Below are 27902 nucleotides of genomic sequence, written 5' to 3' on the forward strand. Positions count from 1 at the left end.
TGCCCATTCCCACCCCATCCCCACATGCCCATTCCAACCCCATCCCCCACATCCCCATTCCCACCCCATCCCCTCACCCCCATTCCCACCCCACATCCCCCTCACCCTCATTCCCACCCCACATTCCCCACATCCCCATTCCCACCCCAGAACCCCACATGCCCATTCCCACCCCAGAACCCCACATGCCCATTCCCACCCCACATCCCCATTCCCACCCCTCACCCCCATTCCCACCCCACATCCCCCCCATGCCCATTCCCACCCCACATCCCCCTCAACCCCATTCCCACCCCACATCCCCCACATGCCCATTCCAACCCCATCCCCCTCACCCCCCCTCCCACCCCACATCGCCCTCACCCCCATTCCCACCCCACATTCCCCACATGCCCATTCCCACCTCTCACCCCCATTCCCACCCCACATCCCCCCCATGCCCATTCCCACCCCACATCCCCCTCTCCCCAATCCCCACATCCCCATTCCCACCCCTCACCCCCATTCCCACCCCACATCGCCCTCACCCCATTCCCACCCCACATCCCCCCCATGCCCATTCCCACCCCACATCGCCCTCACCCCCATTCCCACCCCCCATCCCCCACATCCCTATTCCAACCCCTCACCCCCATTCCCACCCCTTACCCCCATTCCCACCCCACATCCCCCCCATGCCCATTCCCACCCCACATTCCCATTCCCACCCCATCCCGTGCCCATCCACAGTGGGTCAGGACAGGCTTTGGGCCGCACCTGGAGGTGTCTCCTGGATCCCATGGGCTCCATGGGCCCTCCCTTGCCCCACAAGTCCCATGGGTGCCCCCTTTACTGGAACGGGCGTTGACAGCTCCGGTTCCACCCTTCCCTTTGGGATCAAAGGTCCTCCCGGTGCCGCTCCGTGCCCCATTCCCATCTCGCCACAGCCGGGGCCGGATCCCGGCGCCTTCCCAGCGCCCCACAGGGATGTGGAGTCGCCAGTTGGGTGCCATTGCCTTGCTCTGTGTCTCCCTCCTGCTCCTCCTCAGAGGTGGGTGCTGCACCCAAGGGTGCTGGAGGTCTGGGTTTGGGGTCCCCCCCCCAGTGTGAATTGGGTGCTATGGGGGTGCTTGGGGGGGTCACGGGCTTTTAAGACCCAACTGGGGGGGTCTTTGGGGGTCATCTTTGGGGGATGTTGGTCAATGCTGATATATTTGGGGGTCTAAGGGGTTTGGGGGGATCTTGGGGGGTCTTTGGGGGCATCTTTGGGGAACGTTGGTCAATGGTTGATGTCTTTGGGGGTCTGTGGGGTTTGGTCTTGGTGGGTCTTTGGGGTCATCTTTGGGGGATGTTGGTCAATGGTTGATGTCTTTGGGGTTCTATGGGGTTTAGTCTTGGTGGGTCTTTGGGGTCATCTTTGGGGGACGTTGGTCAATGATTAATGTCTTTGGGGGTCTATGGGGTTTTGGGGGGTCTTGGTGGGTCTTTGGGGTCACCTTTGGGGGATGTTGGTCAATGGTTGATGTCTTTGGGGGTCTTGGGGGTTTGGGGGGTCTTTGGGGGTTTTTGGAGACCCAATGCAAGTGTATGGGGACACTGGTCAATGGTTGATGTCTTTGGGGATCTTGGGGTCTTTGGGGACCCAAGGACAGGTCTATGGGGGACATTGGTCAATGGTTGATGTCTTTGGGGGTCTATGGGGTATTGGGGGTCTTAGTGGGCCTTTGGGGACATCTCTGGGGGATGTTGGTCAATGGTTGATATCTTTTAGGGGTCCATGATGTTTAGGGGGTCTTGGTGGCATCTTTGGAGACGCAAAGGCAGGTCTGTGGGGGATGTTGGTCAATGGTTGATGTCTTTGGGTATCTTGGGGGTCTTTGGAGACTCAAGGACAGGTCTATGGGGGATGCTGGTCAATGGTTGATGTTTTTGGGGGTCCATGAGGTTTTGGGATCCACCTGGGAGCCTTTGGATGTCTTTGAGAGTCTTTGGAGACCCAAGGGCACATCTATGGGGGACGTTGGTCAATGGTTGATGTCTTTGGGGGTCTATTGGGTCTTTGGAGACCCAAGGGCAGGTCTATGGGGGATGTTGGTCAATGGTTGGTCTTTGGGGGGTCTGTTGGGTCTTTGGAGACCCAAGGGCAGGTCCATGGGGGACGTTGGTCAATGGTCGATGTCTTTGGGGGTCTGTTGGGTCTTTGGAGACCCAAGGGCAGGTCTATGGGGGATGTTGGTCAATGGTTGGTCTTTGGGGGGTCTGTTGGGTCTTTGGAGACCCAAGGGCAGGTCCATGGGGGACGTTGGTCAATGGTCGATGTCTTTGGGGGTCTGTTGGGTCTTTGGAGACCCAAGGGCAGGTCCATGGGGGATGTTGTTCCATGGTCTATGGGCTGGATGAGGATCCCACCAATACTTCTGGTTGGGGTCACCAAGGAAGACCCAAGTGGATGAGGCCCTTGGGAGACGCCCAGGATGTTCCAGGAACGTCGAGAGCAGCTTCCTTGTGGCGGGAGGTGGGAGCATCAGGAGGGCAGAGCCAGAGCAACCTGCTTGGAGCATCCCTATGGGATAAAGCAGGGATGAGGAGACCGAGGAAGCTCAGTGGTCAAGGGCCACCTTCTTCAAGCTTATTCCACAGAGGAGCACCATGGGTGGACAAGAAACTTCTGGAAAAGCCTGGAGAAGAGAAGGCTCCTTAAGGGGAGCAGCTCCAGTGCCTAAAGGGGCTACAGGAAACCGGGAGAAGGGCTTTGAATAAGGGATGGGATAAGGAGGAAGGGCTCCAACTGGAAAAGGTAAGAGTTGACTCGGATCTAAGGGAGACGTTTTCCATTGGGATCGTGGGGCAGGGGTCCCAGATGTGGCTGCCCCATCCCTGGCAGTGTTCAAGGCCAGGTTGGACACAGGGCTTGGAGCATCCTGTTCCAGTGGAAGGTGTCTCTGCCCATCGAACTGGGTGAGATTTGAGGTCCCTTCCATCCCGACCCATTCCAGGATTACATGTTTCGGGATCCATGTGTCTTTGTGACATCTCATCTCCATCACAGGTGACTTCAACCAGTGTGGAGCATGGGACATGGGACAGGCACAAAGGCAGAGGTTGCCTGCAAATGGCGTGGGATGGACCTGGAATGCCAAGGACGTGAGGCTGAAGGACCGGGATGAAGAACCTGAAGTGGTGCCTGGCAGATGGAATGCAAAGGCCCAAGTGGAGGAGGTGGAGAAGAAAAGAATCAGGAGAGGAGCTGGGACAGGAACAAGCAGGGAGAGAGGAGCAAAGGAAACAACCGCTTTGGAAGCTGGAACCACTTTGGAAACTGGAACCACCTTGGAAACTGGAACCACTTTGGAGACTGCAGCCTCTTTCGAGACTGGAAACAGTTCTGAACCTGCAAGCAGTTTGGAAATTGGAGCCACTTTGGAAACTGGAACCACTTTGGACACTGGAACTACTTTGGAAACTGGAACAACTTTGAAATCTACAACAACTCTGGAGACTTTAGCCACTTTGGGGACTGGAACAACTTTGGAAACTTCAAGAACTTTGGAGTCTGCAACCAGTTGGGAAGCTGGAACCACGTTGGAGACTGGAACCACTTTGGAGACTGGAACCACTTTGGAACCTACAACCACTTTGGAAACTGGAACCACTTTGGAGACTGGACCCACTTTGAAGACTGCAGCCTCTTTCGAGACTGGAACCACTTTTGAACCTGCAACCACCTGGGAAACTGGAGCCAGCTTGGAAACTGGAACCACTTTGGAAACTGGAACCACTTTGGAAACTGGAGCCACTTTGGAGACTGGAACCACTTTTGAACCTGGAACCACATTGGAAACTGGAAGAACTTTGGAATCTGTGACCACTATGGAAACTGGAACTACTTTTGAAGCTGCAACCACTTTAGAAACTGGAACAAATTTGGAGACTGGAGCCACTTTGCAGACTGCAGCCTCTTTCGAGGCTGGAACCACTTTTGAACCTGGAACCACTTTGGAATCTGTGACCGCGATGGAAACTGGAACCGCTTTGGTGCCTGAAACCACTTTGGAAACTTCAACAACTTTGGAGTCTGCAATCACTTTGGAAACTGGAGCCACTTTGGAGACTGCAACCACTTTGCAGACTGGAAGAACTTTGGAACCTACAACCACTTTGGAAACTGGAACCACTTTGGAACCTACAACCACTTCGGAAAGTGGAACCACTTTGGAGACTGAACACACTTTTGAGACTGCAGCCTCTTTCGAGACTGGAACCACTTTTGAGCCTGGAACTACTTTTGAACCTGCAACCACTTTGGAATCTGGACCCACTTTTGAGACTGCAGCCTCTTTCGAGACTGGAACCACTTTTGAACCTGGAACTACTTTGGAAACTGGAACCACTTTGGAATCTGGACCCACTTTTGAGACTGCAGCCTCTTTCGAGACTGGAACCACTTCGAAATCTACAACCACTTTTGAACATGGAACCACAATAGAGACTGGAGCCACTTTGGAAACTTCAACAACTTTGGAGTCTACAACCACTTCGGAAACTGGAGCCACTTTAGAGACTGCAACCACTTTGGAGACTGGAACCACTTTTGAACATGGAACCACTTTAGAAACTGGAACCACTTTGGAAACTGGAGCCACTTTGGGGACTGGAGCCACTTTGGAGACTGGAACCACTTTTGAACCTGGAGCCACTTTGGAGACTGGAAGAACATTGGAATCTCCAACCACTTTGGAAACTGGAACCACTTTGGAATCTGTGACCACTATGGAAACTAGAACTACTTTTGAACCTGCAATCACTTTAGAAACTGGAACCAATTTGGAGACTGGAACCACTTTTGAAACTGCAACCACTTTGGAAACTGGAACCAATTTGGAATCTGTAACCACTAAGGAAACTGGAAGTACTTTTGAACCTGGAACCACTTTAGAAACTGGAACCAATTTGGAGACTGGAACCACTTTGGAAGCTTCAACAACTTTGGAATCTGCAACCACTTTGGAACCTGGAGCCACCTTGGAGACTGCAACCACTTTGGAGACTGCAGCCTCTTTTGAGACTGGAACGCCTTTAGAACCTGGAACCACTTTGGAATCTGTGACCACTATGGAAACTGGAAGTATTTTTGAACCTGCAACCACTTTAGAAATTGGAACCACTTTGGAGACTAGAACCACTATGGAAACTTCAACAACTTTGGAATCTGTAACCACTTTGGAAACTGGATCCACTTTGGAGACTGCAACCACTTTGGAGACTGGAACCACTTCTGAACCTGGAACCACTTTGGAAACTGGAAACACTTTGGAATCTACAACCACTTTGGAAAGTGGAACCACTTGGGAAACTGGAGCCACTTTGGAGACTGCAGCCTCTTTCGAGACTGGAACCACTTTTGAACCTGCAACCGCTTTGGAAACTAGAAGCACACTGGAAACTGGAACCACTTTGGAGACTGGAACGACTTTTAAACAGGCAACTATTATAGAGAATGAAACCACTTTGGAATCTGTGACGAGAAAGGAAACTGGAACTACTTTTGAACCTGCAACCACATTAGAAATTGGAACCGCTTTGGAGACCAGAGCCACTTTGGTATCTACAACCACTTTTGAACCTGGAACCACAATAGAGACTGGAGCCACTTTGGATACTGGAACCACTTCTGAACCTGCAACCACTTGGGAGACTGGAGCCACTTTGGAGACTGGAACCACTTTTAAACCTGGAGCCACTTTGGGGACTGGAAGAACTTTGGAATCTACATCCACTTTGGAAACTGGAACCACTTTGGAAACTGGAACTACTTTGGAGACTGCAACCACTTTTGAGACTGGAAGCACTTTTGAAACTGCAACCACTTTGGAAACTGGAACCACACTGGAAACTGGAACAGCTTTGGAGACTAGAAGAACTTTGGAATCTACAACCATTTTGGAGCCTGGAACTACTTTGGAACCTGTGACCTCTGTGGAAACTAGAACTAATTTTGAACCTACAACCACTTTAGAAACTGGAACCAATTTGGAGACTGGAACCACTTTGGAAACTTCAACAACTTTGGAATCTGCAACCACTTTGGAAACTGGAGCCACTTTAGAGACTGCAGCCTCCTTCGAGACTGGAACCACTTCTGAACCTGCATCCACTGTGGAGACTGGAACAGCTTTGGAGACTGGAACAACATTGAAATCTACAACCACTTGGGAGACTGGAACCACTTTGGAGACAGGAATGACTTTGGAAACTTCTACAACTTTGGAGTCTGCAATCACCTTGGAAGTTGGAACCACTTTGGAGACCGGAATCACTTTTGATATTTCAACGGCTTTGGAATCTGCAAACCCTTCAGAAACTGGAACTTCTTTTGAACCTAGAACCACTTTGGAAACTGGAACCACTTTGGAAACTGGAACCACTTTGGAAACTGCAACTACTTTGGAGAATGCAACCACTTTGGAAACTGCAGCCACTTTCGAGACTGGAACCACTTCTGAACCTGCAACGACTTTGGAAACTGGAAACACTTTGGAAACTGGAACCACTTTTGAGACTGGAGCCACTTTTGAACCTGGAACCACTTTGGAGCCTGGAACCACTTTGGAATCTGTGACGACTATGGAAACCAGAACTACTTTTGAACCTGCAACCACTTTAGAGATTGGAAACACTTTGGAGATCGGAACCACTTTGGAAACTTCAACAACTTTGGAATCTGCAACCCCTTTGGAACCTGGAGCCACCTTGGAGACTGCAGCCTCTTTCGAGACTGGAACCACTTTTGAACCCGGAACCACTTTGGAATCTGTGACCACAGTGGAAACTGGAAGTACTTTTGAAACTGCAACCACTTTAGAAATTGGAACCACTTTGGAGACTAGAACCACTTTGGAAACTTCAACAGCTTTGGAATCTGCAACCACTTTGGAAAATGGATCCACTTTGGAGATTGGATCCACTCGGGAGACTGCAACCACTTTTGAACCTGCGACCAATTTGGAAACCGGAACCACTTTGGAATCTACAACCACTTTGGAAAGTGGAACCACTTTGGAACCTGGAGCTACCTTGGAGACTGGAGCCTCTTTCGAGACTGGAACCACTTTTGAACCTGCAACCACTTTGGAAATTGCAGCCACTTCAGAAACTGGAAGCAATTTGGAGACTGGAACGACTTTTAAACAGGCAACTACTATGGAGAATGAAACCACTTTGGAATCTGTGACGACTATGAAAACTGAAACTACTTTTGAACCTGCAACCACTTTGGAAACGGGAACCACACTGGAAACTGGAACCACTTTGGAAACTTCAACAACTTTGGAATCTGCAATCACTTTGGAAACTGGAACCACTTTGGAGACTGCTGTCTCTTTCGAGACCGGATCTACTTTTGAATCTGTGACCCCTATCGAAACTGGAACTACTTTTGAACCTGCAACCACTTTAGAAATCGGAACCACTTTGGGGACTGGAACAACTTTGGAAACTTCAACAACTTTGGAATCTGCAATCACTTTGGAAACTGGAACCACTTTGGAGACTGGCACCACTTTGGAGACTGCAGCCTCTTTTGAGAGTGGAACCACTTTGGAAACTTCAACAAATTTTGAACCTGCAACCACTTTAGAAATTGGAACCTCTTTGGAGACTGGAACCACTTTGGAAATTTCAACAACTTTGGAACCTGCAACCACTTTTGAGACTGGAACCACTTTGGAATCTGTGACCACTATGGAAACTATCACTACTTTTGAACCTGCAACCACTTTAGAAATCGGAACCGCTTTGGAGACCGGAACCACTTTGGATACTACAACGGCTTTGGAATCTGCAACCACTTTTGAGACTGGAACTTCTTTTGAACCTGGAACCACTTTGGAAACTGGAACCGCTTTGGAAACTGGAACTATTTTGGAGACTGCAACCACTTTTGAGACTGGAAGCACTTTTGAACCTGGAACCACTTTGGAAACTGGAACCGCACTGGAAACTGAAACAGCTTTGGAAACTGGAACAACTTTGAAGTCTACAACCACTTTGGAGCCTGGAACCAATTTGGAATCTGTGACCACTATGGAAACTATCACTACTTTTGAACCTGCAACCACTTTAGAAATCGGAACCACTTTGGAGACCGGAACCACTTTGGATACTTCAACGGCTTTGGAATCTGCAACCACTTTGGAAACTGGAACTTCTTTTGAACCTGGAACCTCTTTGGAAACTGGAACCACTTTGGAAACTGGAACTACTTTGGAGACTGCAACCACTTTTGAGACTGGAAGCACTTTTGAACCTGCAACCACTTTGGAAACTGGAACCACACTGGAAACTGGAACAGCTTTGAAATCTACAACCACTTTGAAGACTGGAACCACTTTGGAAACTGGAACCGCTTTGGAGACTGGAGTCACTTTGGAAACTGGATCCACTTTGGAAACTTCAACAAATTTTGGACCTGCAACCACTTTTGAAATTGGAACCTCTTTGGAGACTGGAACCACTTTGGAAATTTCAACAACTCTGGAATTTACAACCACTTTGGAGACTGGAACCACTTTGGAATCTGTGACCACTATGGAAACTATCACTACTTTTGAACCTGCAACCACTTTAGAAATCGGAACCGCTTTGGAGACCAGAACCACTTTGGATATTTCAACGGCTTTTGAACCTGCAACCACATTGGAAAGTGGAACTTCTTTTGAACCTGGATCCACTTTGGAAACTGGAACCACTTTGGAAACTGGAACCACTTTGGAGACTGCAACCACTTTTGAGACTGGAAGCACTTTTGAACCTGCAACGGCTTTGGAAAGTGGAACCACACTGGAAACTGGAACAGCTTTGAAATCTACAAGCACTTTGGAGGCTGGAACCACTTTGGAAACTGGAACCGCTTTGGAGACTGGAGGCACTTTGGAGACTGCAGCCTCTTTTGAGAGTGACACCACTTTTGAACCTGCAACCACTTTGGAAACTGGAACTTCTTTTGAACCTGGATCCACTTTGGAAACTGGAACCACTTTTGAAACTGGAACCACGTTGGAGACTGGAAACACTTTGGAAACTGGAACCACACTGGAAACTGGTGCCACTTTGGAAACTGCAACCAGTTTTGAACCTGGAACCACTTTTGAGACTGGAACCACTTTTGAGACTGGAAGAACTTTGGAATCTACAACCAGTTTGGAATCTGTGACCACATATGAACTTGAAACTAATTTTGGACCTGCAACCACTTTAGAAATTGGAACCACTTTGGAGACTGGAACCACTTTGGAAATTTCAACAACTATGGAATCTACAACCACTTTTGAGACTGGAATCACTATTGAACCTGCAACCACTTTGGAAACTGGAACCACACTGGAAACTTCAACAGCTTTGGAAACTGGGGCAACTTTGAAGTCTACAACCACTTTTGAACCTGGAACCACTTTGGAGCCTGGAACCACTTTGGAATCTGTGACCACTGTGGAAACTGGAAGTACTTTTGAACCTGCAACCACTTTAGAAATTGATACCACTTTGGAAACTTCAACGGCTTTGGAATCTGCAACCACTTTGGAAACTGGAACTTCTTTTGAACCTGCAACCACATTGGAAACTGGAACTACTTTGGAAACTGGAACCAATTTGGAAACCGGAACAACTTTGGAATTTGGAACCACTTTGGAAACTGGAGCTACTTTGGAGTGCAACCACTTTTGAGACTGGAAGCACTTTTGAACCTGCAACCACTTTGGAAACGGGAACCACACTGGAAACTGGAACCACTTTGGAAACTTCAACAACTTTAGAGTCTGCAATCACTTTGGAAACTGGAACCACTTTGGAGACTGCAGTCTCTTTTGAGACCGGATCTACTTTTGAATCTGTGACCCCTATCGAAACTGGAACTGCTATTGAACCTGCAACCGCTTTAGAAATCGGTACCACTTTGAAATCTACAACCACTTTGGAGACTGGAACCACTTTGGAATCTGTGACCACTATGGAAACTGGAACTACTTTTGAACCTGCAACCACTTTAGAAATCGGAACCGCTTTGGAGACCGGAACCACTTTGGATACTACAACGGCTTTGGAATCTGCAACCGCTTTTGAGACTGGAACTTCTTTTGAACCTGGAACCACTTTGGAAACTGGAACCACTTTGGAAACTGGAACTATTTTGGAGACTGCAACCACTTTTGAGACTGGAACTTCTTTTGAACCTGGAACCTCTTTGGAAACTGGAACCGCTTTGGAAACTGGAACTATTTTGGAGACTGCAACCACTTTTGAGACTGGAAGCCCTTTTGAACCTGCAACCACTTTGGAAACTGGAACCACACTGGAAACTGAAACAGCTTTGGAAACTGGAACAACTTTGAAGTCTACAACCACTTTTGAACCTGGAACCACTTTGGAATCTGTGGCCACTGTGGAAACTGGAACTACTTTTGAACCTGCAACCACTTTAGAAACTGGAACCACTTTGGAGACTGGAACCACTTCGGAAACTTCAACAACTTTGGAATCTGCAACCACTTTGGAAACTGGAGCCACTTTAGAGACTGCAGCCTCTTTCCAGTCTGGAACCACTTCTGAACCTGCAACCACTGTGGAGACTGGAACAGCTTTGGAGACTGGAACAACTTTGAAATCTACAACCACTTGGGAGACTGGAACCACCTGGGAGACTGGAATGACTTTGCAAACTTCAACTAGTTTGGTGTCTGCAATCACCTTGGAAGCTGGAACCACTTTGGAAACTGGAACCACTTTGGAGACTGCAGCCTCTTTCGAGACTGGAACCACTTTTGAACCTGGAACCACTTTGGAAATTGGAGTCACTTTAGAATCTGGAACCACTTTGGAGACTGGATCCACTTTGGAAACTGGAACCACTTTGGAGACTGCAGCCTCTTTCGATACTGGAACCACTTCTGAACCTGGAACCACTTTGGAGAAACTTCAACAAATTTTGGGAACCACTTTAGAAACTTAGAAACTTCAACAAATTTTGGACCTGCAACCACTTTGGAGACTGGAAATTGAACCTGCAACCACTTTGGAAACTGGAACCACACTGGAAACTGGAACAGCTTTGGAAACTGGAAGAACTTTGAAGTCTACAACCACTTTTGAACCTGGAACCACTTTGGAATCTGTGGCCACTGTGGAAACTGGAACTACTTTTGAACCTGCAACCACTTTAGAAATTGGAACCACTTTGGAAACTTCAACAGCTTTGGAATCTGCAACCACTTTGGAAACTGGAACTTCTTTTGAACCTGCAACCACATTGGAAACTGGAACTACTTTGGAAACTGGAACCAATTTGGAAACCGGAACAACTTTGGAATTTGGAACCACTTTGGAAACTGGAGCTACTTTGGTTAGTGCAACCACTTTTGAGACTGGAACCACTTTTGAACCTGAAACCACTTTTGAAACTGGAACCACTTTGGAAACTGGAACCACTTTGGAAACTTCAACAATGGAGTCTGCAATCACTTTGGAAACTGGAACCACTTTGGAGAACCACCGGATCTTTGGAATCTGTGACCACTATGAAACTGGAACTACTTTTGAACCTACAACCACTTTAGAAACTGGAACCACTTTGGAGACTGGAACAACTTTGGAAACTTCAACAACTTTGGAATCTGCAATCACTTTGGAAACTGGAACTTTGAGAACCACTTTGGAGACTGGCACCACTTTGGCCTCTCTTTTGAGAGGTGGAACCACTTTGGAAACTTCAACAAATTTTGAACCTGCAACCACTTTAGAAATTGGAACATCTTTCGAGACTGGAACCACTTTGGAAATTTCAACAACTTTGGAACCTGCAACCACTTTTGAGACTGGAACCACTTTGGAATCTGTGACCACTTTGGAAACTATCACTACTTTTGAACCTGCAACCACTTTAGAAATTGGAACATCTTTCGAGACTGGAACCACTTTGGAAATTTCAACAACTTTGGAACCTGCAACCACTTTTGAGACTGGAACCACTTTGGAATCTGTGACCACTTTGGAAACTATCACTACTTTTGAACCTGCAACCACTTTAGAAATCGGAACCGCTTTGGAGACTGGAACCACTTTGGATACTACAACAACTTTGGAATCTGCAACCGCTTTTGAGACTGGAACTGGAACCTGGAACCACTTTGGAAACTGGAACCACTTTTGGAACTATTTTGGAGACTGCAACCACTTTTGGAAACTGGAACCACTTTGGAAACTGGAACCACTTTGGAAACTGGAACTATTTTGGAGACTGCAACCACTTTTGAGACTGGAAGCACTTTTGAACCTGGAACCACTTTGGAAACTGGAACCACACTGGAAACTTTGGAAACTGGAACAACTTTGAAGTCTACAACCACTTTGAAACTGGAACCACTTTGGAATCTACAACCACTTTGGAAACTGGACTTTTGAACCTGGAACCACTTTGAAATCTGGAACCTTTGGAAACTTCAACAGCTTTTGAACCTGCAACCACTTTAGAAACTGGAACCACTTTGGAGACTGGAACCACTTCGGAAACTTCAACAACTTTGGAATCTGCAACCACTTTGGAAACTGGAGCCACTTTAGAGACTGCAGTCTCTTTCGAGTCTGGAACCACTTCTGAACCTGCGACCACTGTGGAAATTGGAGTCACTTTAGAATCTGGAACCACTTTGGAGACTGGATCCACTTTGGAAACTGGAACCACTTTGGAGACTGCAGCCTCTTTCAATACTGGAACCACTTCTGAACCTGGAACCACTTTGGAAACTGGAACCACTTTAGAAACTTCAACAAATTTTCGACCTGCAACCACTTTTGAAATTGGAACCTCTTTGGAGACTGGAACCACTTTGGAAATTTCAACATCTTTGGAATCTACAACCCCTTTTGAGACTGGAATCACTATTGAACCTGCAACCACTTTGGAAACTGGAACCACACTGGAAACTGGAACAGCTTTGGAAACTGGAGCAACTTTGAAGTCTACAACCACTTTGGAGCCTGGAACCACTTTGGAATCTGTGACCACTGTGGAAACTGGAAGTACTTTTGAACCTGCAACCACTTTAGAAATTGGAACCACTTTGGAAACTTCAACAGCTTTGGAATCTGCAACCACTTTGGAAACTGGAACTTCTTTCGAGCCTGCAACCACATTGGAAACTGGAACTACTTTGGAAACCGGAACCAATTTGGAAACCGGAACAACTTTGGAATTTGGAACCACTTTGGAAACTGGAGCTACTTTGGTTAGTGCAACCACTTTTGAGACTGGAAGCACTTTTGAACCTGCAACCACTTTGGAAACTGGAACCACACTGGAAACTGGAACCACTTTGGAAACTTCAACAACTTTGGAGTCTGCAATCACTTTGGAAACTGGAACCACTTTGGAGACTGCAGTCTCTTTCGAGACCGGATCTACTTTTGAATCTGTGACCCCTATCGAAACTGGAACTACTTTTGAACCTGCAACCACTTTAGAAATCGGAACAACTTTGGAGACTGGAACAACTTTGGAAACTTCAACAACTTTGGAATCTGCAATCACTTTGGAAACTGGAACCACTTTGGAGACTGGCACCACTTTGGAGACTGGCACCACTTTGGAGACTGCAACCTCTTTGAGAGTGGAACCACTTTGGAAACTTCAACAAATTTTGAACCTGCAACCACTTTAGAAATTGGAACCTCTTTGGAGACTGGAACCACTTTGGAAATTTCAACAACTTTGGAATCTACAACCCCTTTTGAGACTGGAATCACTGTTGAACCTGCAACCACTTTGGAAACTGGAACCACACTGGAAACTGGAACAGCTTTGGAAACTGGAACAACTTTGAAGTCTACAACCACTTTGGAGCCTGGAACCACTTTGGAATCTGTGACCACTGTGGAAACTGGAAGTACTTTTGAACCTGCAACCACTTTAGAAATTGGAACCACTTTGGAAACTTCAACAGCTTTGGAATCTGCAACCACTTTGGAAACTGGAACTTCTTTTGAACCTGCAACCACATTGGAAACTGGAACTACTTTGGAAACTGGAACCAATTTGGAAACCGGAACCAATTTGGAAACCGGAACCAATTTGGAAACCGGAACAACTTTGGAATTTGGAACCACTTTGGAAACTGGAGCTACTTTGGTTAGTGCAACCACTTTTGAGACTGGAAGCACTTTTGAACCTGCAACCACTTTGGAAACTGGAACCACACTGGAAACTGGAACAGCTTTGAAATCTACAACCACTTTGGAGACTGGAACCACTTTGGAAACTGGAACCGCTTTGGAGACTGGAGGCACTTTGGAGACTGCAGCCTCTTTTGAGAGTGACACCACTTTTGAACCTGCAACCACTTTGGAAACTGGAGCCACTTTGGAAACTGGATCAACTTTGGAAACTGGAACCGCTTTTGAACCTGGAACCACGTTGGAGACTGGAAACACTTTGGAAACTGGAACCACACTGGAAACTGGTGCCACTTTGGAAACTGCAACCAGTTTTGAACCTGGAACCACTTTTGAGACTGGAACCACTTTTGAGACTGGAAGAACTTTGGAATCTACAACCAGTTTGGAAACTGTGACCACATATGAAACTGAAACTACTTTTGAACCTGCAACCACTTTAGAAATTGGAACAACTTTGAAGACCGGAACCACTTTGGATACTTCAACGGCTTTGGAATCTGCAACCACTTTTGAGACTGGAACTTCTTTTGAACCTGGAACCACACTGGAAACTGGAGCTACTTTGGTTAGTGCAACCACTTTTGAGACTGGAAGCACTTTTGAACCTGCAACCACTTTGGAAACTGGAATCACACTGGAAACTGAAACAGCTTTGGAAACTGGAACAACTTTGAAGTCTACAACCACTTTTGAACCTGGAACCACTTTGGAATCTGTGACCACTGTGGAAACTGGAACTACTTTTGAACCTGCAACCACTTTAGAAACTGGAACCAATTTGGAGACTGGAACCACTTCGGAAACTTCAACAACCTTGGAATCTGCAACCACTTTGGAAACTGGAGCCACTTTAGAGACTGCAGCCTCTTTCGAGTCTGGAACCACTTCTGAACCTGCAACCACTGTGGAGACTGGAACAGCTTTGGAGACTGGAACAACTTTGAAATCTACAACCACTTGGGAGACTGGAACCACTTTTGAATCTGTGACCACGATGGAAACTATCACCACTTTTGAACCTGCAACCACTTTAGAAATAGGAACCGCTTTGGAGACCGGAACCACTTTGGATACGTCAATGGCTTTGGAATCTGCAACCACTTTGGAAACTGGAACTTCTTTTGAACCTGGATCCACTTTGGAAACTGGAACCACTTTGGAAACTGGAACCACTTTGGAGACTGCAACCACTTTTGAGACTAGAAGCACTTTTGAACCTGCAACCACTTTGGAAACTGGAACCACACTGGAAACTGGAACAGCTTTGAAATCTACAACCACTTTGGAGACTGGAACCACTTTGGAAACTGGAACCGCTTTGGAGACTGGAGGCACTTTGGAGACTGCAGCCTCTTTTGAGAGTGACACCACTTTTGAACCTGCAACCACTTTGGAAACTGGATCCACTTTGGAAACTGGAACCGCTTTTGAACCTGGAACCACGTTGGAGACTGGAAACACTTTGGAAACTGGAACCACACTGGAAACTGGTGCCACTTTGGAAACTGCAACCAGTTTTGAACCTGGAACTACTTTTGAGACTGGAAGAACTTTGGAATCTACAACCAGTTTGGAATCTGTGACCACATATGAAACTGAAACTACTTTTGAACCTGCAACCACTTTAGAAATTGGAACAACTTTGGAGACTGGAACAAGATTGGAAACTTCAACAACTTTGGAGTCTGCAATCACTTTGGAAACTGGAACCACGTTGCAGACTGGAACCACTTTGGAGACTGCAGCCTCTTTTGAGAGTGGAACCACTTTGGAAACTTCTACAGATTTTGGACCTGCAACCACTTTAGAAATTGGAACCACTTTGGAGACTGGAACCACTTTGGAAATTTCAACAACTTTGGAATCTACAACCCCTTTTGAGACTGGAATCACTATTGAACCTGCAACCACTTTGGAAACTGGAACCACACTGGAAACTGGAACAGCTTTGGAAACTGGAACAACTTTGAAGTCTACAACCACTTTGGAGCCTGGAACCACTTTGGAATCTGTGACCACTGTGGAAACTGGAAGTAATTTTGAAGCTGCAACCACTTTAGAAATTGGAACCACTTTGGAAACTTCAGCAACTTTGGAATCTGCAACCACTTTGGAAACTGGAACTTCTTTTGAACCTGCATCCACATTGGAAACTGGAACTACTTTGAAAACTGGAACCAATTTGGAAACTGGAACAACTTTGGAATTTGGAACCACACTGGAAACTGGTGCCACTTTGGAAACTGCAACCAGTTTTGAACCTGGAACCACTTTTGAGACTGGAACCACTTTTGAGACTGGAAGAACTTTGGAATCTACAACCAGTTTGGAATCTGTGACCACATATGAAACTGAAACTACTTTTGAACCTGCAACCACTTTAGAAATTGGAACAACTTTGGAGACTGGAACAAGATTGGAAACTTCAACAACTTTGGAGTCTGCAATCACTTTGGAAACTGGAACCACGTTGCAGACTGGAACCACTTTGGAGACTGCAGCCTCTTTTGAGAGTGGAACCACTTTGGAAACTTCAACAAATTTTGGACCTGCAACCACTTTAGAAATTGGAACCACTTTGGAGACTGGAACCACTTTGGAAATTTCAACAACTTTGGAATCTACAACCCCTTTTGAGACTGGAATCACTATTGAACCTGCAACCACTTTGGAAACTGGAACCACACTGGAACCTGAAACAGCTTTGGAAACTGGAACAACTTTGAAGTCTACAACCACTTTGGAGCCTGGAACCACTTTGGAATCTGTGACCACTGTGGAAACTGGAAGTACTTTTGAAGCTGCAACCACTTTAGAAACTGGAACCAATTTGGAGACTGGAACCACTTCGGAAACTTCAACAACTTTGGAATCTGCAACCACTTTGGAAACTGGAGCCACTTTAGAGACTGCAGCCTCTTTCGAGTCTGGAACCACTTCTGAACCTGCAACCACTGTGGAGACTGGAGCAGCTTTGGAGACTGGAACAACATTGAAATCTACAACCACTTGGGAGACTGGAACCACCTGGGAGACTGGAATGACTTTGGAAACTTCAACTACTTTGGAGTCTGCAATCCCCTTGGAAGCTGGAACCACTTTGGAGACTGGAACCACTTTGGAATCTGTTACCACTATGGAAACTGGAACTACTTTTGAACCTGCAACCACTTTAGAAATCGGAACCACTTTGGAGACCGGAACCACTTTGGATACTTCAACGGCTTTGGAATCTGCAACCATTTTGGAAACTGGAACTTCTTTTGAACCTGGAACCACTTTGGAAACTGGAACCACTTTGGAAGCTGGAACCACTTTGGAGACTGCAACCTCTTTTGAGACTGGAAGCACTTTTGAACCTGGAACCACTTTGGAAACTGGAACCACTTTGGAAGCTGGAACCACTTTGGAGACTGCAACCTCTTTTGAGACTGGAAGCACCTTTGAACCTGCAACCACTTTGGAAACTGGAACCACTTTGGAATCTACAACCACTTTGGAGCCTGGAACCACTTTGGAAACTGGAACCACTTTGGAAACTGGAACCACTTTGGAAACTTCAGCAACTTTGGAGTCTGCAACCACTTGGGAAACTGGAACCAATTTGGAGTCTGCAACCGCCTTGGAACCTGTAACCACTTTGGAAACTGTAAGCACTTTTGAAGATGGAGCCACTTTGAGATCTGCAACCACTTTGGAAATTGGAACCACTTTGGAGACTCGAATAACCTTGGAATCTTTTACCACTGTGGAAGCTGGAGGCACTTTGGCAACTGGAACCTCTTTGGAAACTACAACTGTGCTTGAACCTGCAACCACTTTGGAAACTGCAATCACTTTGCAATCTGGAACCTCTTTGGAAACTTTAACCACCTTTGAACCAGGAAACCCTTTGGAACCTGCAACAACTTTGGAGACTGGAACCACTTTGGAGACTGGAGCAACCTTGGAATCTATAACCACTTTGGAAACTGGAACCACTTTGGAGACTGGCATGCCTTTGGAAACTGGAACTGCTTTGCAATCTGCAACCAGTTTGGAACCTGGAACTACTTTCGAACCTGGAACCACTTTGGATACTGAAACTACTTTGGATACTGGAACCGCTTTGGAACCTGGAACCTCTTTGGAGACTGGAACAACTTTGGAAACTGGAACCACTTTGGAATCTGGAAGCACTTTGGGAACTGGAATGACTTTGGAAGCTGAAACCCCTTTGGGATCTGCAACCAGTTTGGAACCTGGAACCAGTTTGAAACCTGGTACCACTTTGGAGACTGGAACGACTTTGCATACTAGAACTACTTTGGAATCTGCAACTGCTTTGGAGCCTTCAACAACTCTGGAATCTGCAACCACTTTGGAGACTGGAACAACTTTTGAACCTGCATCCACTTTGGAACCTGGAACCGCTTGGGAGACTGGAACAGCTTTGCAACCTGGAACAACTTTGGAACCTGCAACAGCTTTGCAGACTGGAACCACTTTGGAACCCTCTACCACTTTGGAAGCTGGAACAAGTTTGGAAACTGGATCAGGGTATCCAACCTCCACCCCTTCTACACTCTCCACCTCCATCTCCACCACCACCCCGGCTTCTGGTGTCTCTTCCACTGCTCCATCCAGCTCCACCATTCCCATTCCCAGCACTCCCAGGTCCACCCTCCATACAACCCCTCCCAGCAGCACAAATACAGGTGAGGCCTCCTCCTTCCCTCTGCCCTTCCCTATGGGCTCCGGGTGTCTCCAGCCATGTCCCACCCTCATATCCCTGCAGATCCATGCCTTAATGGTGGCTTTTGGAACGGGTCTGAGTGCGAATGTTCTGATGGATTCTATGGGGAATCCTGCCAATTCCCGATATGCCAGAATGGGGGCACCTGGAGCAATGGATTCTGCTTCTGCCCTGAGAACTTCCAGGGAAGCGAGTGCCAGGAGGCCAAGGACAGCATCGAGGTCAAGGATGGTAGGAACCCAATCCTGGGAGCTGAGCAGGAATGGGGTCACCTGGAGGTGGGATGGAGATGGCAATGGGGGCCCCATGGTGGGACTGAGCTGGGAATGGGAACAACATGGAGGGACTGAGCTGGGAATGGGGCCACCAAAGAGGGAGCACACTGGGAATGGGGCCATCACAGACAGACTGACCTGGAAATGGGCCACCATGTGGAGCTGAGCTGGGAATGGGAACACCATGCAGGGACTGAGCTGAGAATGGAGGCACCAAAGAGGGAGGGCTTGGGAATGGGAACACCATGGAGGGACTGAGCTGGGAATGGGGACACTGTGGAGGGACTGAGCTGAGAATGAGGCTACTAAAGAGTGACTGAGCTTGGAATGGGCATATCACAGAGAGAGAAACCTGGGAATGGGCCTCTAAAGGTGAGCTGAGCTGGGAATGGGAACACCATGGAGGGATCAAATTGGGAATGGGGCCAACATGAGTAACTGAGCTGGGAATGGGCCACAATGGAGGGACTGAGCTAGGAATGAGCCATCATAGAGGGACCAACCTGGGAATAGGGCCACCATAGAGGGACCTGCTTGGGAGTGGGCCAAGAGTAACTGAGCTGGGAATGGGAACACCATGGAGCAACTGAGCTGGGAATGGGGCATCATAGAGGGACCAGCCTGGGAATGGAGCCACCAAATAGAGACCAGCTTGGGAACAGGGCCACCATGAGTAACTGAGCTGGGAGTGGGAACACCATGGAGGGACTAAATTGGGAATGGGGCCACCATGGAGGGACTGAGCTGGGAACTGGGCACCATGGAGGAACCAACATGGGAAGGGGGACACCGAAGAGGAAGCAGCTTGGGAATGGGCCACCATGAGTAACTGCCCTGGGAATGGGAACACCATGGAGGGACTGAGCTGGGAATGGGAACACCATGTAGAGACTGAATTGGGAATGGGGCCACTAAAGAGGGATTGAGCTGGGAATGGGAACACCATGGAGGGACCAGCCTGGGAATAGGGCCTCTAAAGGTGGACTGAGCTGGGAATGAGGTCACCAAAGAAGGACCAGCTTTAGGAGGGGCTACCATGAGTAACTGAGCTGGGAAAGGGGTCACTATGGAGGGACTGAGCTGGGAATAGGGGCACCAAAGAGGGAGCGGCTTGGGAAAGGGGCACCATAAGTAAGTGAGCTGGGAATGGGCCATCAAAGAGGGACAAACCTAGGAATGGGGCCACCATAGGGGGACCAAACTGGGAATGGGCCAGCATGGAGTGACTGAGCTGGGAATGGGGACACCATGGAGGGACTGAGCTGGGAACTGGGCATCATGGAGGGACCAATGCAAGAATGGGGACACCGAAGAGGGACCAGCTTGGGAAAGGGCCACCATGTGTAACTGAGCTGGGAATGGGGCCACCAAAGAGGGACCAACCTGGTAATGGAGCCACCACAGACAGACAGACCTGGGAATGGGCCATCATGAGTAACTGAGATGGGAATGGGACACCACAGAGGGACTGAGCTGGGAATGGGAACGCCAAAGAGGGACCAAATTGGGAACAGGGCCACCACAGAGGGACCAGCTTGGGAATGGGGGCACCAAAGAAGGACTGGCTTGGGAATGGGGGTACCATGAGTAACTGAGCTGGGAATGGGAACGCCATGGAGGGACCAACATGGGAATAGGGGCACCAAAGATGGACCAAACTGAGAATGGGGCCACCATAGAGTGACCAGCCTGGGAATGGGATGTCATACTTAACTGAGCTGGGAATGGGGCCACCAAAGGGGGACCGAACTGGGAATGGGGCACCATGGAGGGACCAACATGGGAATGGGGACACCAAAGAGGGAGTGGCTTGGGAATGGGGCATCATGAGTAACTGAGCTGGGAATGGGAACACCATGTAGGAACCAACCTGGGAATAGGGCCTCTAAAGGTGGACTGAGCTGGGAATGGGGCACCATGGAGGGACTGAGCTGGGAATGGGGACACCAAAGAGGGACCAGCTTGAGAAGGGGCCAGCATGAGTTACTGAGCAGGGAATGGGCCACCATGGAGGGACTGAGCTGGGAATGGGGACACCAAAGAGGGACCAGCTTGAGAAGGGGCCAGCATGAGTTACTGAGCAGGGAATGGGCCACCATGGAGGGACTGAGCTGGGAATGGGGACACCAATGAGGGACCAGCTTGAGAAGGGGCCAGCATGAGTTACTGAGCAGGGAATGGGGCACCATGGAGGGACTGAGCTGGGAACTGGGCACCATGGAGGGACCAACATGGGAAGGGGGACACCAAAGAGGAAGCAGCTTGGGAACGGGACACCATGAATAACTGCCCTGGGAATGGGAACACCATGGAGGGACCAAATTGAGAATGGGGCCACCATAAGGCCCCAAACAGGTCCCCTGCTGAAGGGCACCCTGGAGGGGCAGGGGCACCTGGCTCGGTTGCCCATGGCTCTCCCCCTGCTTGGGAAGTGCTGCTGGATGCCGCGGTGGGGATGAAGACCAAGATTGATAACCGGGAATTCACGACTGAGCTCCAGGACAAATCCTCGCCAGCTTTCCAGGATTTTGAGAAGGAGTTCAAGGAGCAGGTCAGGACCTGGCAGGACCAGGGACACCCCTTTGAGGTGCATGGGGTCAGATGTCCCCATGGGTTCTCTTTGTCTTCCAGATGAGAGACCTCTACAAGAATATCGAGGGCTATCAAGATGTGGTGATCCTTGAACTGACGTGAGTGCTCCTGACCCGCTTGGCCTGCTTCAGCAGTGGGATTTGGAATGAGACGACCCACAGGGGTCAATTAGAAGTGATGCTCCCCAAGGATGGGGCATCTGCATCCCTCCAAGCCATGTTCTATTCAGGATGGTCCACAATGTTCCCCAAAGATGGGGCATCCACATCCCTCCAAGCCATGTTCTAGCCAGGATGCTCATGATGCTCTCCAGGGATGGGGCATCTGCATCCCTCCAACCCACATTGGTCCCAGTTGGGTCTCCCTGCCATAGCCACCACGTTGGTCCCAGGTGGGTCTCCCTGCCATAGCCACCCGTGTCCCTTCTCTTTGCAGCCAGGGCAGCATCGTGGTGAACTACACAGTGCTCCTGAAGGTCCCTGCAAGCACCAAGGCCAATGAAACACTGAAGACCATCTCCAATGACCTCATCATCGCCATCACCAACTCCACCACCTGCAATGAGAACTGTGAACGACCCAACTGTGAGTGGTGGCCATGGATGGATGATGGATGGATGGCTGATGGCTGGTAATGGCTGGCTGGCTGGCTGGCTGATGGCTGGCTGATGGATGATGGATGGATGGATGGATGGATGGATGGATGGATGGATGGATGGATGGATGATGGCTGGCTGGTTGGCTGGCTGGCTGATGGATGGAGGATGGATGGATGGATGGATGGATGGATGGATGGATGGATGGATGGATGATGGCTGGCTGGTTGGCTGGCTGGCTGATGGATGGAGGATGGATGGATGGATGGATGGATGGATGGATGGATGGATAAAGGATGGATGCATGCATGATGGCTGGCTGGCTGGTTGGCTGGCTGGCTGATGGATGGCTGATGGATGGATGGATGGATGGATGGATGGATAAAGGATGGATGCATGCATGATGGCTGGCTGGCTGGTTGGCTGGCTGGCTGATGGATGGCTGATGGATGGATGATGGATGGATGTCTGATGGCTGGTAATGGCTGGCTGGCTGGCTGGCTGATGGCTGGCTGATGGATGATGGATGGATGGATGGATGGATGGATGGATGGATGGATGGATGGATGATGGCTGGCTGGTTGGCTGGCTGGCTGATGGATGGAGGATGGATGGATGGATGGATGGATGGATGGATGGATGGATGGATAAAGGATGGATGCATGCATGATGGCTGGCTGGCTGGTTGGCTGGCTGGCTGATGGATGGCTGATGGATGGATGGATGGATGGATGGATGGATGGATGGATGGATGGATAAAGGATGGATGGATGGATGCATGCATGATGGCTGGCTGGTTGGCTGGCTGGCTGATGGATGGCTGATGGATGGATGGATGGATGGATGAATGGATGGGTGGATGGATGGATGGATGGATGGATGATGGCTGGATGATGGCTGGCTGGCTGGTTGGCTGGATGATGGCTGGCTGGCTGGTTGGCTGGCTGATGGATGGATGATGGGTGGATGGATGAATGATGGATGGATGGGTGGATGGATGGATGATGGATGGATGAATGAATGATGGATGGATGGATGGATGGATGGATGGATGGATGGATGGATGGATGGATGGATGGATGATGGTCCCATGCATTGCTTGGCGCCAGGACAAGGTCCTTGTTTAGGGGGAGGATGGAGCTTGAGCCCAAGGGTGCCCATCAGCAGCTTCTCTCTCCACACCAGGCTCTTTCTGCTTCAATGCTGTGTTCACCAACATCACCAGCTACAAGGTGGAAGAGGTTGAGAAGAGTAAGTGAACCCATGGAGATGTTCCTATCAACCCTGGGACCCCCCTAAGCCACATCCTTGACCTGTGACCTCCCACCCTTAGGTGTCTGTGAAAGCCTCAATCTGAACAACTTCAGTTCCTTTTATTCCCCACTCCTCACGGCCACCGGCGTCATCTGCATCACCAGATGTGACCAGCGAACAACCGACCCCCTCCCCTGCATCTTTGGCACTTGCAAGGTGCTCAAAGAAGGACCAGAGTGCATGTAAGGACCCCACTGGGTGTCCTTCACGCAGTGGGTGCCCCCTCCTTGGCTTGGTGCTGGTGTCACCACTTGGATGTGGATGTGGACGTGGATGTGGATGTGTCCTCATCAGGTGCTCGGACAAGGCAGCGTTTTGGTACCAGGACAAGGCCTGCAGCTCACGGATCAGCAAGGTTGGGGTGGCCATAGGGGTCCCAGTGACTGGGCTGGTGTTGGCCATCGGCATCTTCACCATCTTCCTGGTGCGGGCGAGGAGGCAGAAGGAGATGTACAGGCAAGTGGGGTGGGGATAAGGGGTTGTCCCATAGGAGTGGATCTGGTTCTCATCCACCTCCATGGCACCATGCAGGGATAAGTTGACGTCCATCTCGGAGCTCTACTGCAGCATCGAAGAGAGCTGGAGCAGCCCCCAGGGCTTTGCCACCAACAATCAAGGATACATGCTGGAAGGTAATGGAGCTAGTGGGATGGATGATGGGTGATGGATGAATGATGGATAGATGATGAATGGATGATGGATGGATGGATGGATGGATGGATGGATGGATGGATGGATGGATGGATGGATGATGGATGATGGATGGATGAGGGATGATGAATGGATGGAGGGATGATGGATGGATGGATGGATGGATGGATGGATGGATGGATGGATGGATGGATGATGGATGGATGGATGGATGGATGGATGGATGGATGGATGGATGATGAATGATGGTGGATGATGGATGGATGGATGGATAGATGGATGATGAATGGATGGATGGATGGATGGATGGAGGATGGATGGATGGATGGATGGATGATGATGGTGGATGATGGATGGATGGATGGATGGATGGTGAATGGATGATGATGGTGGATGATGGATGGGTGATGAATGGAGGAATGATGGATGGATGGATGATGGATGATGGATGATGGATGGATGAGGGATGATGGATGGATGATGGATGAATGGTTGGATGAGGGATGGATAATGGATGATGGATGGATGGATGATGGATGATAAATGGGTGGTGGTGGCCAGGTGGAGCTGCAGCCCCCCAGTTTGCTGCTCTGGTCTATGCTCTCTTTCCTTCCCCAACAGACCTGGAGACCCCCAGCACCACCCAGATTTACCTGGAGAAGGTAGATACCTCTCAGAAGGTGGGTGTCATGTCCCTAGGACCCCCCCACCATAGTGGGGACAACCCCCCCAGCTCCACCGCCATCTCTCCTTCCTTCCTCCCCAGATCCACATACAGAAGCCATCCCAGATCATCATCCCTTGAGCAGAAGAAGCCAAGAGCCACGGGTGAGGAAGCACCAGGGCATCTCCCACCTTCCTCCCTGCATGGTTCTATCAACTCCATGTTTGTAGTTGAATAAAGCACTTACTTTATTGTCCCCTCTTTGGGTGACACATGTGGGGCCACTGGGGAGGGTGGTTGACATGGAGGGGTCCCAAGGTGGCCACCACCACATGGTCACCCCATGGATGGTGGGGACACCACTGCATGAGCACCATGGGCCTGTTGAGCTCTATGGGCAGTGGTGGCAGCACCAGCCCCGCCAACCGATCCAGCCCTCCTGGCCCCGTAAGTCCTAATGGTCCTCTGAGCCCCTCCACTGGCAAGAGTAGATCTAGAACTGCTGCATCAGGAACCACTTCAGTGACCACCACCTCCTTCTGCACCACTGCCATCTCCACCACCACCTTCCCCACACCACTCCAACTATCCCCACCACTCCAACCATCCCCACCACTCCAACCATCCCCATCCCCTCCACTACAACCATCCCCATCCCCACCACCATCCCCACCACTCCAACCATCCCCATCCCCACCATCCCGTCCACTACAACCATCCCCACCACCATCCCCACCACTTTAACCATCCCCAGCGCTCCAACTATCCCCACCACTCCAATCATCCCCACTACCACCACCATCCCCACCACCACCACCATCGACACCACCACAACCATCCCCACCACTGCCATCCCCCCACCACCATTCCTACCACCATCCCCCCCCAATCATCCCCACCACTCCAACCATCCTCACCATCACAACCATCCCCACCATCACAACCATCCCCACCACCCCCATGCCCCCCATCCCCTCCACTCCAACCATCCCCCCCACCATCCCCTCCACTCCAACCATCCCCACCACCACCATCCCCACCACCATCACCATCCCCCCATCGCCCCCCACCATCCCCACCACAACCACCATTGCCATCCCAACCCCCAACCCCCTCACTACAATCATCCCCTCCACTCCAACCATCCCCACCACCACCATCCCCACCACTACAACCATCCCCACCACCCCCATCCCCCCCACCATCCCCCCCACTACAATCATCCCCTCCACTTCAACCATCCCCACCACCACCATCCCCACCACCACCATCCCCACCACTACAACCATCTGCACCACTACAACCATCCCCACCACTACTCTCAGCACTGCAACCATCCCCACCACTACAACCATCCCCACCACCACAACCATCCCCACCACCACCACCATCTCCTCACCACCATCCCCTCCACTCCAACCACCACCACCACCACCACCATTCCCACCACCACAACCATCCCCACCACCACCATCCCCTCCGCCACAACCATTCCCACCACCACCATTCCCACCACTACAACCATCCCTACCACCACCATCTCCTCCACTACAACCATCCCCTCCACCACCACGATCCCCACCACTACAACCATCCCTACCACCACCATCTCCTCCACTACAACCATCCCCTCCACCACCACGATCCCCACCACTACAACCATCCCCACCACCCCCATCCCCACCACCCCCATCCCCCCCCCATCCCCTCCACTACAACCATCCTCACCACCACCATCCCCACTACTACAACCATCGGCATCACCACAACCATCCCCACCATCCCCACCACCACCATCCCCACCACACCCATGCCCTTCCCTGTCACCAGTACTCTATTTAACTGGTTTATGGTGTTCTTCTCACCTCTCCTGGCACTTGGGAGGTGTCTGAGGAGGGACAAAGTCCATGCCTTGCCCATAATATCCCATTGGGGAGGTGGGGGTCAGAGTCCATCAGGAAGCAAGTGGTGATGGAAGGGGGGTGATGGGGAAGGTGTCACCCCAAAACAGGGCTCTCAAAGGAGTGATGCTGGTGGCTTCTTGCCCTCTACCCAGCTCTACAGCTCTGTATAAACCAGTATCCCAAGAGTGATCCCAGTGAAGAAAGAGGGGTTCCAGCCCCAGCTGGACCTCCCCAAGAGGAAGCCAAGGATATGCTCATGGATTGGCCATAATTTCCTTAGTTCCAACTGGCTCCTTGTCTGGACTCTTCATACATTGACTTATAATCGACCTTAATAATTGAACTGAGTAATTCCATCATTCCCAATAATTCAGGCCATGTTTAGCTCTTGATTCCTGCCAACCCAATTGGGAGCCAAGGAGATGCCCTGGATTTTGCAGGGACTTTCCCACTTGTTGCAGGAGCTCTGGAATGGCCATTTGGGAATGAAACACCCTGATTTTGAACATCAAAATACTTGGGAATGAAAGGAGGGAAGAGGGAATGTTTTGGTTGGTTGAGATGGATATTGAGGGCAATAAAACGTGAATAATGCTAATAATAGTAATGTTACTACATTAGTAATAAAATATATTAATAATATAATAATATATTATTAATAATAATATATGCACAATATTACTAAGAATAATAGTAGTAGCAGCAGTAGCACCAAGGATAACACATCCTAAGTTTAAATATTTAGGCAGTATTATTCATATGAATAATTATCGTTATTAATTCTGATAACATTAGATAATTATCTAATAATACTAATTAAATAGTAATTACATTAGATAATTAATAAAACATATTATTGGTATTATTAGTTTTCATCCCAATGAATGCCAGTTCTTAAGGCTCTTGGCCAATGCTGGGGCAATGGGAAAGGCAGTTGCAGAGAGGCAGAGATATGGAATTATTTCATTCT

At 49.2% G+C, this 27902-nt stretch overlaps 2 protein-coding genes and 1 long non-coding RNA gene across 3 annotated transcripts; 2 read left to right on the forward strand and 1 right to left on the reverse strand.

Moving 5' to 3' along the window:
* Positions 1-3802: 3802 nt before the first annotated feature.
* On the reverse strand, positions 3803-18837 carry LOC130603465 (streptococcal hemagglutinin-like; the record flags this gene model as incomplete). Its single annotated transcript, XM_057417237.1, has 8 exons — positions 18264-18837; positions 16860-17435; positions 14898-15347; positions 9329-9616; positions 8087-8662; positions 6485-7132; positions 5531-6358; positions 3803-4792 (listed from the first exon to the last, which is right to left on the reverse strand). Coding segments are annotated over exons 1-8 (4930 nt in total), but the record flags the coding sequence as incomplete, so codon positions are not given.
* A 201-nt stretch (positions 18838-19038) lies between these two features.
* Positions 19039-24188, forward strand: LOC130603466 (mucin-3B-like). The gene is made up of 7 exons (XM_057417238.1): positions 19039-19168; positions 21645-21763; positions 21844-21902; positions 22240-22388; positions 23585-23650; positions 23733-23895; positions 24008-24188. Exons 2-7 carry the CDS (start codon positions 21668-21670, stop codon positions 24186-24188), a joined length of 714 nt encoding a protein of 237 aa, XP_057273221.1. The 5' UTR covers positions 19039-19168; positions 21645-21667.
* A 53-nt stretch (positions 24189-24241) lies between these two features.
* On the forward strand, positions 24242-25178 carry LOC130603467 (uncharacterized). Its single transcript, XR_008973188.1, has 3 exons — positions 24242-24345; positions 24986-25044; positions 25131-25178. It is a non-coding gene; the product is annotated as an uncharacterized LOC130603467 (long non-coding RNA).
* The last annotated feature ends 2724 nt before the right edge of the window (positions 25179-27902 follow it).

The sequence above is a fragment of the Pezoporus wallicus genome, unplaced genomic scaffold, assembly GCF_028554395.1.
Source record: "Pezoporus wallicus isolate ANWC-B61680 ecotype Strahan unplaced genomic scaffold, APGP_CSIRO_Pwel_v1 contig_11264, whole genome shotgun sequence".
NCBI lineage: Eukaryota > Metazoa > Chordata > Aves > Psittaciformes > Psittacidae > Pezoporus > Pezoporus wallicus.

Coding starts and splice junctions, on each gene's coding strand:
- LOC130603466 (XM_057417238.1), top strand. CDS start 21,668: ATGAAGACCAAGATTGATAACCGGGAATTCACGACTGAGCTCCAGGAC. Junction 21,764..21,843: donor AGAAGGAGTTCAAGGAGCAG/GTCAGGACCTGG, acceptor TTTGTCTTCCAG/ATGAGAGACCTCTACAAGAA. Junction 21,903..22,239: donor GTGGTGATCCTTGAACTGAC/GTGAGTGCTCCT, acceptor TTCTCTTTGCAG/CCAGGGCAGCATCGTGGTGA.